The 13,417-nt window shown below is 45.9% G+C and overlaps 1 protein-coding gene across 2 annotated transcripts in view; it reads right to left on the bottom strand.

Annotated features, from left to right (window-relative positions):
• Positions 1 to 13,139, bottom strand: part of triobpb (TRIO and F-actin binding protein b) — a 154,608-nt gene extending 141,469 nt beyond the window's left edge. For both annotated transcript variants that reach the window (XM_068019395.1, XM_068019394.1), the window contains exons 1-5: positions 13,068 to 13,139; positions 10,631 to 10,714; positions 8,368 to 8,451; positions 5,600 to 5,683; positions 4,473 to 4,556 (exon numbers count right to left, since the gene is read on the bottom strand). In XM_068019395.1, coding sequence (XP_067875496.1) covers positions 4,473 to 4,556; positions 5,600 to 5,683; positions 8,368 to 8,451; positions 10,631 to 10,714; positions 13,068 to 13,070 — 339 coding nt within the window. In that variant the 5' untranslated portion in view covers positions 13,071 to 13,139. The remainder of the gene's footprint in view (positions 1 to 4,472; positions 4,557 to 5,599; positions 5,684 to 8,367; positions 8,452 to 10,630; positions 10,715 to 13,067) is intronic.
• Positions 13,140 to 13,417: the final 278 nt, after the last annotated feature.

The following is a 13,417-nucleotide window of genomic DNA, read 5'->3' as shown; positions in this document are numbered from 1 at the left end:
ATTCACTACTCCCTGGCGCTGTGTGTGTGTGTGTGTGTGTGTGTGGACACTGAGCAAGGATGGACAGGCTCAGCTCTGATACTTCCAGGGTGGAATAATCTGCCAGCTAGTGTGAGAGGGCCAGAGTGGAGAGAGAGCTCAGCATTGAGGTGCAATTGGAGAGGAATTTCTTTTTTTATAGTTGATGCTTCAGCAAAGTGAGTAAGAGGAATTTGATTTGTGCGAGGGTTTGATGCTAGAGGGAGTTAAACACCAAGGCTGTCAGTGGGCGTCTGGGGGTGTGTGGAGTGTGCTACGTGGGCCATCGCAGATCCTCGGTGTAACCAGGGAGCAGAAAATTGACATGAATAATCAGGAAAATGAAGTTTCTCTCAAGTAAAGGGTCTCTGCGCTTAAGGAGCATCAGACAGGATGAGGGATTTCTGCATTGTACCGCCCAGAATATCATTACCTAAAGGTCAATACTTTGACAGCTCAGGGCACCGGGGCAGAGGAGAAAGAGAGAAGTGGTGACCCGTCTGCAGGGGCAGCAGAGAGAGATGTCCCAGGACTCCTGCGCAGGGAACCCCTGGGTTATTGGCACTGTCCAACAGACTCTTGGGGCTGGCCATTAACAGCAACACAGAGAAGGCTGGTCCTCAGCAAGACTGAGGGATTACCCAAGGGTTGGGAGGGGTTAAGTGGCAAGTAAACTCCAAGAATAAATGAGCAATAGTGGGAGATTCTTAGACAGCCATCTATACTGTCACTGAATGGGCTGTTGGTGCAAGGGTGAATGACATCGCAAAATGGGTGGGGAAAGCTTCTGGAAAGAAAAAAGGGAGGGCATTCCAAAAGTCATGCTCCATGTGGTGACCAACAGCATGGACAGAAGTAGGTTTGAGATGGAGTTGAAGCTGTAAGATTGAGAGCTCAAGGGGTGGTCATCCCTGGATGGCCTCCTGTGTCACACGATGGGCTGGTTAGGGTGAAGTCAATAGGGAGGTCAGCATGGGGCAGCAGAACTTCTGCAGGAGGGAAGGTTCACTTTTGTGGGACAAGACAAGGCGCCAGGGGATCACAGAACGGATGCGGAGTATTCTGCAGTGGGGTGGGTGTGGGGGCAGTGGGGTGGGTGCGTACGGGGTAGATAGAGAACAGCCAGAAGTCATGGTCAGTGCTGGAACCAATGGCACAGGAAAGAAAAGGGCTGAGGTCTTACAGACAGAATTTCAGGAGCAAGGGAGGTAACTAAAGAGTGGGACCTCCAAAGCAGCAGTTTCTGGATTACTTCCAGTGCCACATGCTAGTGAGTATAGGAACAGCAAAATGAAGCAGGTTGATGGTGGTTGGAAAAATGATGCAGGAGGGAGAACTGGGACAGGAGGACCTGCACCAGGTGGATGTGTTACACCTGAATGTGGTTGGGACCAATGTCCTCATGGGGAGGTTAACTAATGCTGTGAGGATGGGTTTGTACAAATTTATCGAAGGGAGGGGAACCCGGATGAAGCATCAGCGGGGAGAAATAAGTTGCACAGTGGACTGGTAGAGACAAACAGCATTACAATAAAGAGTAGTTCAGAAACAGGAGGGATCAGAAAGGGGAGTTATGTATGTGGATGTGTGTTAAAACACAGAGAGTGATCAATAATGATGGTGAGCTAAATGCATAAGTTGTCATAGAGAGATGCAGCACTGAAACAGGCCCTTCGGCCCACCGTGTTGTGCTGACCAACAACCACCTATTTATACTAATCCTACATTAATCCCATATTCCCTACCACATCCCCACCTTCCCTCAATTCTCCTACCACCTACCTACACTCGGGGCAATTTACCTATCAACCTGCAAGTCTTTGGCTGTGGGAGGAAACCAGAGCACCCGGCGGAAACCCACGCAGTCACAGGGACAACTTGCAAACTCCGCACAGGCAGTATCTAGAACTGAACCCGGGTTACTGGAGTTGTGAGGCTGCAGTGCTGACCACTGCGCCACTGTGCTGCCCCATCTCTCTTCCTTTGGCCTCCTTGTCTCGAGAGACAATGGGTAAGTGCCTGGAGGTGGTCAGTGGTTTGTGAAGCAGCGCCTGGAGTGGCTATAAAGGCCAATTCTAGAGTGACAGATTCCGTGTTGATTTGGTCGCTGTGAGGCGACTATGGAGTGACCTCTCCATGGCGCATGCCTGGGCAGAATGGGATTATGATATGATGGCAATAAATGGTGATCTGACTCAAACAAGGGAAGGAATGGGTTCCGAACATTTCTGGTTCCAATTTTTGCACCACTGTACCTTGTGGTATTTCTTTCCCTTTCTCATGATATTTCAGCTAAGCTCCTGCTTCTGTTCCAATAGTTTTACTTTTGGAGTTTTCTATCGCGACTCAAACTTAAGCTTTCCCACCAGCCTCCCTGCTCCATTTACCCCCTCCACAAGGACATGGAATCATTTAGCACAGAAGGAGGCCATTTGGCCCATTGTGCCTGTGCTGGCTCTTTGAAATTAGTCCCACTCCCCTGCTTTTTCCCCATAGCTCTACAAATATTTCCTTTTCAAGTGTATACCTAATTCCGATTATAAAGTATAATGAATCTTCCTCCACCAGACAGTGCATTCTAGATCATAACAACTCACTGTGTTTAAAAAAAATCCTCCCCATCTTCTCCTCCGGTTCGTTTGCAAATTATCTTAAATCTCCATCCTCTGTTTATCAATCCTCCTGCCAGTGGAAATAGGTTTTCCTTATTTACTCTACTGAAACCCTCGTAACTTTGAACAACTCTATTAAATCTCCCCTTAACCTTCTCTGCTCTAAGGAGAAAAATCCCAGCTTCTCCAGTCACTCCACAGAACCGAAGCCCCTCATCCCTGACACCATTTGTTACGATCGAGGTTGGAGGAGTGCAGTGTCTCCCTCTAGTCCCACTATTCCACTGGTCACAACATCTATTTTAAAATATTTAACTAGTTATGGATATGGCCGATTAGATACATTTATCTATCTGTTTCAGAACACAAATCCACCAATCAGGTTTCTTCAATAAACAACAAAACTATTAATTTATTATAAAACAAGACTTATTCAATAAAGATGCAAAGCTTATTAACACACAAGTTGAAATATGAAAGTATAAATATATTTCTTTCTAAATAACCCAACATACACACGCATGCACACATTGGTTAAAGAAAAAATAAAGATTTCACTGCAGAGATCAACTTTACAAAAACAAAAATACTTTGGCCAAATACTTGTTAATTCTTGAATAAAAAAAGGATAGCTGTCCCTTTGGCATCCGGGTACATGTAGATAGCTGTCACTGGGATCTTTCTGGAGCAGTTCTGTCCAAGAGAAATTGAGGAGTAGTCTTTTCGGCTTTTCAGGAGAATTACTACATCTATGGGTTCAGCTATCACACTGGATTCTCAGAAGATTTTTCAACACAAGTGGCAAAGGATGAGTTGGGTGGCTTCTCTCTTAGTAGGATACACACCAACTGCCCATTCAAACAGTTCAAAAACAAAACCAACTCCTGACCACCATAAATCTAGACATGTGACTTCTCTGTAAACAACTCCAAATAGTTCCATAATCCATAAGGCTCTGGCTGTTTACTTAGCTTAAGACATGTGACTTCCAGTAAGTGTTTGTTTTTAAATAAAGTCCCAAGTGTCCTTCCAGTGACCCTTTCTAAAGAAAAACAAGTCCAGCATCTCCTTCGGTATTTTCCACAGTATTTGAAACACAAGACATCAAAAAATATTTAAAATGGAAGCACGTTCATGACATGTTCTAATCTGCACCCGCGCTAAAGCCATGCTATCCTTCCTAAAATGTGGTGCCCAGAATTGGACACAATACTCCAGCTATTCAGTAATTCATAAAGATTTAGCATGATTTTCTTGCTTTTGAACTCTATGTTAATTGTACATAAATTATGTTTAATTGTATGCAGGTAGTAGGCATTAACTAAGGATTCACTTGAGCCCCTATAAGTATAGACAGACTAAAACCGTAGTTGTTGGGTTAGGAGATGTATGCTTGTAATGTGTAAATAAATATAAAAATGTGTAAAGATTGGTTTCAGTTCTATCCTTCACTAACTGGCTTTCTGGAGTAGAACACTCTATGCCTCTATTTATACAGCTCATCACTGATATCATATACAAAATGCACTACAGCAACTTGTACAGCTTACTTCAACACACACCTTCCAGCCATGCAACCTCTGTCTTCCAATATCATGAGAAAAACACTAATTCCAAGTTCCTCACCAAGTCACACACCATCCTGACTTGGATATATATCGTGCAGTTCTGGCATCGTCACTGGAATTCCCCTCCAAAAATCAGTCAGAGCACCGTCACACAGACTGCAATGGTTCAAGGAGGAGGCCCAGCATCACCTTCTCAAGGTAGCTAGGAATGGACAATCAATACATTCTTGCCAGTGTCACACCATCCCAGGAACAAGTACACAAATACCCTTACCTTAACGGGCTTGTCAGTTAGCGACAAATAGTTATCTCTGTTCAATGAGTTTGAGAAGGTTCTATTTGAGAATCCTCTATCTGTCTGTAATGGGACAGAAAACAAACAAGTGATTTAAAGGTTTGGAGAACAGTCTCTTTACTTAGCTTTTCACTTAGCTTTCTCCAGCAGCCAATAACGAGCAGGTACAACAGGGCAAAGGTCAAACATCATCCAAATATGCTCTGATTGGAGAGCGGACGGGTCTCAAGGGGCATGTAGACAATCTCAGCAATCACTCTGATGAAGTCTAGACACAAACCCAGGAGCTGTTCAAGACTTTGGCGAAAGAGGAAACACTGCAAATGCTTCACACTGAATGGTGGGAGATGTTAGCTAAGTTAATAAACACGTGAGGAACATGTTCCTGGATTGTGTCAAAGATGTTTTCTACAAAAATTAGTTCCTGTGGATAAAGGTGACACTGTCGCCACACCTACTATCTACAGGAAACACTTCAGCAACGCAGTAAACTCACTTGAGCTGTACCTTCCAGCCCTGCAACCTCTATCACTCAGTATTATGGGAACACCATCGCCTTCAAATCCCTCTCCAAGTCACACACCATCCTGACTTGGACATATATCGCGCAGTTCCTTCATCATCACTGGGTTCCCCTCCAGACACCACAGTTGAAGCACTGTCACACGGACAGCAGCAGTTCAAGGAGGAGGCCCAGCATCACCTGCTCAGGGTGACTCGGGATGGGCAATAAATCTATTTCTGCTGGTTGGGGAAACCAGGACGAGGGGGCAGAGTCTAAAAATTAGAGCCAGAGCTTTCGTGTGAAATTAGGAAATATTTCTACATAAAAAGGGTGGTAGAAGTTTGGAACTCTCTTCCACAAACAGTGATTGATGCCAGATCAATTGTTAATTTTAAATCTGAGATTGATAGGTTAAGTTAATCAAAGCTTTTAAAGGTTATGGGGCAAAGGCCCATATGGAGTTAGGGCACAGATCAACCATGATCTAATTGAACTGTGGAACAGGCTCGAAGGGCTGAATGGCCTCCTCCAGTTCTATGTTGCTATTGCAGCTACGTCAATATCACCTGCATCGCAAGGACTGATGCGAAAATGCCCTTACCTTATCGTAGTTGTCACTTGTCGGCAGATAGGCATCTCTGTTCAATGAGTTTGAGGAGATTCTAGTTGAGAATCCTCTATCAGTCTGTAATGGGACCGGAAGCCAATGAGTATTTTAAAGGTTTGGAGAATAGCCCATTCATTTATGTTTTCACTTCTTAACTTCCTCCAGTGGCCACACATATTTCTGATCAGATAGTGATTAGTGATAGACACTGTCTCTTAATGAATAAAAGACATCATTGTGCGGAATGTGATCGCAATATTCATATTCACACAATGAACCTCGCCCTTTTTTGTGCATTTGTTGCTTTGACAAAAAGCAGAGAGAATGTGAGTTGTTTTTTGATTGTTGGGTGTGATTTATTTCTTTGGGCACCGAGTGTTGGTTATTGGTTAAAATGGTGAGTAGTACAGGTGAAATCACCAGACTTCAACATCAAGATTGTACAGAGGGAGCTGGCGTCACTATCAGATTGACCAACTGAAATAACTGCTCCCGGCCAGCAGTAGAAACCCAATGAATAACGAGCAGCAAAGGGCAAAACAGCTTCCAATCAGGGTCTGGACAGTCCCGTTGTATGAGTCAACATTCTCAGCAATCACTTGATGGAGTTTAGAGACAAACTGGACTAAGATTTGGCGTCTGTGAAATTCAGGCATGAATTCCAACATTTGGCGAACATGAAAGGGGTGAAATTGATCCACAAAACCAGCTTGTAGCCAATTTCCAGCTGATTTTTCACCGCACTTGATGTTCTTTCCACAGAAGCTGACAGAATGACAGGTCAAACTCTTTTTGGAGACTCGTTTCCGAGTCTCGGTGTCACTTTTGGTTGATCTGAAATTCAAAACCTTGGCAATATTTTCAAAGTCACAGCTAACTAGCTTTTAAAAGAGAGAATAGAGGGTTTTTTCTTAGATCACGGATGGACCTGTTGCTTGCAATTCCTGTGCCGTGTGGGAACTTCAGGATGCTTCATACGTCTTGGGGAGCTACCTGAGTAGGAAGTGTCTCGAGCTGCTTCAGTTATCAGCTGGAGTCACTGAGGAGCATCAGGGCGGATGAGAGTTTCCTGGATCAAACATTCCAGGAGGTGGCCACTCCACAGGCAGTGAGAGTTCAGGATTGTAGATGGGTGGTCATCCAGATCAGTAGAGTCATGAAGACATTTATGGCACAGTGGAAGGCCTTTTGGCCCATCGAGTCCATGCCGGCTCTCCACGGAGCCCTGCAAGACTATTTCTCTCAGGTGGCCATCCAACTTCCTCTTGAAATTATTGATCGTCTCCGCTTCCACCACCCTTGTGGGCAGTGTAGGAAGAGGCAGGAAGTGCAGGAGTCTTCGGCGTGTGTGCCACTCTCAAATAGGTGCTGAGCGTTGGAGACTGCTGGGAGTGAGGACATCTTGAAGGAGTCTAGACCATGGCACCAATGGTCAAGGGAGTGCACAGGAGGGAACAGCAAAGAGTAGGAATGCAGTCGATATTGGAGATTCCATAGTCAAGGGACAGACAGGCACTTCTGTAGCCTTCATCATGAGTCCCATATGATGTGTTGATTCCCTGGTGCCAGGGGAAAGGACATTACGGAGAGGGTGCAGAATATTCTGCAGGGGGGGAGTGAGCCAGAAGTTGTGGTACACGTCAGCACCAATTACATAGACATGGCAGGTACTGAGGTCCCGTGGTCAGATTTACTGCAGCTAGGGAGGAATTTAAAAAGTAGGACCTCAAAGACGGTAATCTCTGGATTATTCCCAATGCCCCACGCTGGCAAGAATAAAAATAGGAAGATAGGGAGGATCAATGCATGACTTGAGGAAGGGGGCAGGAGGGAGGGCTTTAGATTCCTGGGACATTGGGGCCAGTTCTGCGGCAGGAGGCACTTATTCAAAAGGGACAGGCTGCACCACAACAGGACTGGGACCAATGTCCTCATGGGGAGGTTCACTAGTATGGTTGGGGATGGTTTAAACTAAATTAACAGGGGGGATGGTAACCAGCATATAGAAAAGAGGAATAAGGTGCATAAAGTGAGAGTGTTAGACAGTTGGAGGGAAAGGAGTAATACCAAAATAGGAGCAGACTAAGAAAGACTAAGAGGAATACAAAGACAGGTTTAGAATGCATGTATGTAAATGCACAAAGTGTGGTGAGTAAGGCTGGTGAGCTACAAGCACAAACAGCCATGTGAGAATATGATGCAGTGGCAAAAACGGAAATGTGGCTTTAAAATAGTGAGGACTGGGTGCTTAATACTCAAGAACATAAACTGTTCCGAAAAGATAGGGAAGGAAAAAAGGGAGGTGAGCACTGTCACACAGACAGCAGCAGTTTCAAGGAGGAGGCCCAGCATCACCTTCTCAGGGTGATCCGGGATGGGCAATAAATCTATTTCCGCTGGCTCTGCTGGTTGGGGAGTCCAGGACTGGGGGCATAGTCTGAAAATTAGAGCCAGAGCAGCCAGCGTGAAATTAGGAAACACTTCTACATAAAGAGGGTGGTAGAAATTTGCAACTCTCTTCTACGAGTGGCTATTAATGCTACATCAATTTAAATCTGAGATTGAAAGACTTTTGTTAACCAAAGCAATTAAGGGTTATGGGGCAAAGGCAGGTAGATGGAGTTAGGTCGCAGATCAGGCATGATATAATTGAATGGCAGAACAGGCTCGAGGGGCTGAATGGCCTCCTTCTGTTCTATGTTCCGAATGCAGCCTTACCAATGTCATCAACATCCCAAGGTCAAATACAGAAATGGCCTTACCTTATCATAATTATCACTTGTGGGCAGATAGGTATCTCTGTTCAGTGAGTTTGAGGAGGATCGATTTGAGAATCCTCTTTCAGTCTGTAATGGGACAGGAAGCAAACAAGTGTTTTAAAGGTTTGGAGGATAAACCATATATATAACCATATATAGCTAATTGTATTTTTGATTAGTGATGGACATCGTCTATTAATAAATGAATAACAGATTGTGGGGCATGTGATCTCATATTCATATTCACACAGTGAACTTTATCCTTGCTGAGTGTTTGTTACTTTGATAAAAAGTAGAGAGTGTGAGTGTTTTTTGATTGTTGGGTGCGATGTATTTCTTAAGTCACTGCTTTTCGATTAAATTCTTTTCTACTCTTCACAACGGTTCGGTAGTTTTATGGCCACCATTACTGGGACTAGCTTTTTATTCTAGATTTGTTCATGAATTTAAAATTTCCACCAGCTGTCGCAGTGGGATTTGAACTCATGTCTCCGGAGCATTAGTCTATGTCTCTGGATTCCTAGTCCAGTAACATTACCACGATGGATGACGAAGAAGGAAGACATAGTATGCATAGTATGAAGTGCTAGTATGGAAGGTTGCATCGTCCGAACAGATGTTAAGGAGAGAGGAAAACTGGGAGAATGGAATAGAGTCCTTCCAGGGTGCGGGGGGTGAGGAAGTAGTCAGGATAGTTGTAGGAGTCTGTGGGTTTATAGTAAACATTGGTTGATAGCCTATCCCCAGAAATGAAGACAGAGAAGTCGAGGAAGGGAAGGGAAGAGTTGGAGATGGACCATGTGAAGGTGAGAGAAGGGTGGAAATTGGAAGCAAAGTTAATGAAATTTTCCATTTCAGAGTGACAGCAGGAAACAGCACCGATACAGTCATCGATGTATCGGAAAAAGAGGCCCCCTCCCCCTCAGCTCTTTGAAGCCTTTTGTCATTTAACCTCTCCTGCCCTCCACCCTATCATGGACCTTCCCTCTTGCTCTTCTTCCCACCCTCGCTCCTTTCACTTGCTCAAAACCTATCACATTTGTAACGTCCCCCCCAGTTCTGATGAAAGATCAGGGACCCGAAACGTTAACTCTGTTTCTCTCTCCACAGATGCTGCCTGACCTGCTGAGTATTTCCAGCATTTTCTGTTTGTATTCTCAGCAATCATTCTGATGAAGCCTAGACACAAAGCTGGAAGCTGTTCGAAGATTCGGTGCCTGGGAAATTCATGCCTGAATTCCAAAATTTGATGAAAGAGGAAAACTGCAGATATTTCACACTGAATGGTGAGAGTTGTTGGTTAAATTAATATACACATGAAGTACATTTTCCTGGCAACAGTCTGAGATTAAACCAGTCTGTTCGCAACCTTGGTGTCACACGTGACGCTGGGATGATCTAAAGCTCTGCTGCCCATGTCTTAACTCATATGAAATCCCGTTCTCCTATCACCCTTGTGCTCGCTGACCTATATTGGCTCCTGGTCAAGCAACATCTTGATTTTAAAATTCTCATCCTTGTTTTCAAATCCCTCCATGGCTTCGCCCCTCCCTATCTCTTTAATCTCCTCCAACCCCACAACCTGCCAAGATATCTCTGCTCCTCTAAATCTGGTCTCTTGTGCATGCCTGATTTTAATCGTTCCACCATTGGTGGCCATGCCCTCAGTTGCCTCGGTCCCAAGCTCTGGAATACCCTCCCTACACCTCTTTCCTCCTTTAAAACCCTCCTTAAAACCTACCTCTTTGACCAAGCTTTTGGTCATCTGACCCAATATCTCCTTTTGTGGCTCAGTGTCATACTTTGTTTTATAATGCTCCTGTGAAGCACCTTGGGACGTTTTATTACATTAAAGGTGCTATATAAATGTAAGTTGTTGTTTGCGTGAAAGGTGTTTCATAATAAAATTAGTGCCTGGGGGTAAAGATGTCACAGGAGACACTGCAGCAACTCAGCAAACCTACTCCCACTGCACCTCCCAGCTCTGCAACATCTACCCCCGGTTTCATAGGAACACTACTGCCTTCCAATTCCTCTTAAACTCACACACCATCCTAACTTGGACATACATCAGGCCATTTCTTCATCATCGTTGGGTCAGAAACCTAGAATTCCCCTCCAGACACTACAGAGCACTGTTACACAGACTGCAGCGGTTTAAGGAGGAGGCCCAGCATCACTTTCTCAGGGTAAATCGGGACGGACAATCAATGCAGCCTTACCAATGTTACCCAAATCCCAGGGACAATTACAAAAACGGCCTTACCTTATCATAATTATCACTTGTGGGCAGATAGGCATCTCTGTTCAGTGAGTTTGAGGAGGGCCGATTTGAAAATCCTCTGTCAGTCTGTAATGGGACAGGAAGCAAACAAGTGTTTTAAAAGTTTGGAGAATAGACCATTTATTTAGGTTTTCACTTCTCAGCTTCCTCCAGCAGCACATATATGCCTAATTGTATTTTTGATTAGTGTTCTCTTTAGAACAAAGGAAATTGAGGGGAGATTTAATAGAGGTGTACAAGATTATGACAGGCTTAGATAAGATAGAGAAGGAAAAACTGTTCCCATTAACTGATGGTACCAGGACTACAGGACACAGATTGAAGGTTTTGGCCAAGAGCTGTGGGGGGGGGGGGGGGGGGGGGCGGTGGGGATGTGAGGAAGAACATTTTTACGCAGCTAAGTAATGGAAGGGCAGCTCAGCCGAGTGGAATGTGCCTCTTGTGGTATGTGGGAAGTTGTGGATGCTCCATGTGTCCTTGACGAACGCATGTGCAGGAAGTGTCACCGGCTGCAGAAGCTACAGTTCCGAGTTTCGGAACTCGAGTGGCGGCTGGAGTCACTGAGGCGCATCTGCGAGGCAGAGAACTACATGGATAGCACGTTTCAGGAGGTAATCACCCCAAAGCTTAAGAGAGCACAGGTAGAGAGGGACTGGGTGGCTGCCGGAGGTCAGGAAGGTCAAGGCAGGTAGTGCAGGTGTCCCCAGAGGGAATCCCACTTTCTAACCGGTATTCAGTCCTGAGTACCGATGGGACAGAGGGTTCCTCTAGACAGCGCAGCGAGAGTCATGACCAGAGCACCATGGGTGGCTCAGCTGCACAGGGAGGGAGGAGAAAGGACAAGACTCAGCAAACACTTGAAGAAGTCGAGAACACAAACCTAGAAACTGCTCTCAGAACAATAGTTGCAACTCTTTTTGGAGACTCGTTTCCTTGTCTCAGCGTCACTTTTGCTTGATCTGAAATTAAAAACTTGGCCAATAGTTTCCAAGTCAATGGAAAATAAAAACTGGCGTGGTGATAAATTTGCTGTTGATTCACTCCCAGCCTGTTATGCACTGCTGGAGTAAACCAATTTCACGCCCCACCCCTCCACCAAAAACTGCAAAATTTCACATTGAATGGCGGGAGTTGTTGGCTAAATCAACCTGCAGAAGGTACATTTCCTGGATTGTGTGAAAGTCATTTTTATTCTACTAAAATTAGTGCCTATGGCCACCAAGCTGTTGCTTTAGCTACATATGTACCACCGACCGGAGACACTGCAGCAACTCACAAAGCCTATACTCCCACTCTACCTCCCAGCCCTGCAACCTCTATCACCCGATATCATGGCAACACCATCACCTTTCCGTTTCTCTCAAGTCTTACACCATCCTGATGTGGATATACAGGGCTGGATTTTAAAGCCTCCCCGACACCGGGAACGGTGGCAGGGGCAATTAAGACTGCAACGGAGGAGGCCCACACTGACCCTGACGCCAACAGACCAGTACCGACCTCGGCGGCAAGGCCTCGCTTTAAAACATGTAAATGGCTACTTACCGTGCATTAATAGGCCGTCCGCAGCAATTCTGCCAGGGGGTTGGTATCTTCATTCGGGCAGCCGACAATGTCTCGCCTTCGAATCCCTGTTCGGGGAAATGAGGCACGACCCCTGCGGGAAAGGGTCGGGGGTGGGGGGGGTGGGGAAGAGGAACTTTTCTCAGTGTGGGGGTGGGGGGGGGGAATGGGGTCAAACTCCTCTGATTGGTTGGGGGGGGTGATGGGAAGGGGTAACGGACAGAGTCTGAACTTTGTTGGGGGGTGCGGGGGAAGGTCTTTTAATGACAGTAGGCATTCCAGGGTGGGGGCAGGGGAAGGGCTGAAATGAAGTTTGATGACATGGGGTGGGGGAGAGGAGGGCGGGTGGGAGAAGGGGGTGGGTGGGAGAGGGCACGGGAGGACTTTTCCATTCATTTTTTAATCTTTGCAATAATTGGTCCTTTAACAATGTAAATGCTCAGTTAGGGCTCTAAGCCATTTAAAAATGGCGCTGGCACCTCCACATTGGCACCGAACGCCATTGCCGGCAACGGCTCTCCTGCCCCCTCCACGTCATCGGCGGGGGGCACCCGCACTAGCCATGCTAATGAACCACTGCGTTTGGAATCAATCTGAGATGTGGGTGCCCTGCGTGCGGGTCGCACATTCTTGTGCCTGACGCCTCTGAAAATGCAGCCCATATTCCTTTCTCGTCTCTGGGTTGGAAACCTGGAATTCCCCTCCAAACACGACAGCCGGAGCACCGACCCAGGGACTGCGGCGGTCCCAGGAGAAGGTTCAGCATCAGCTTATCGGAAGTAACTCGGGCTAGACAATTACTGCAGCCTCGCCCGCGCCACCCACATCACAAGGACTGATACAAAAATGCCCTCACCATATTGTGCTTGTCAGTTGTTTGTAGATAGACGTCTCTGTTCTGTGAGTTTGTGTAGGTTCTATTTGAGACTCCTCTAGCAATCTGTAATGGGACAGGAAGCAAACGAGAAAAGGAATAGAAACAGAAAATGGTGGAAATACTCAGCAGGTCTGGAGAGAGGCAAACAGCGTTAATGTTCCAGGTCAATGACGTTTCCTCAAAGCAATAGGCAAAGGGTAAGCAGTATTCAAACACACTCTGGAAAGACAGCAATGCAGTTCCGAATGCAGAGTGGGGGTGGGGACGTGGTAGGGGTCTGCATAGGGAGTAGGGGGTAGGTCTGGATAGAGAACAGGCGAGGGGCAGGA

Source organism: Heterodontus francisci, chromosome 41, assembly GCF_036365525.1.
Source record: "Heterodontus francisci isolate sHetFra1 chromosome 41, sHetFra1.hap1, whole genome shotgun sequence".
Lineage (NCBI taxonomy): Eukaryota > Metazoa > Chordata > Chondrichthyes > Heterodontiformes > Heterodontidae > Heterodontus > Heterodontus francisci.
The sequence above is the reverse complement of the archived record's forward strand: the minus strand, read 5'-3'. Positions and strand labels throughout refer to the sequence as shown.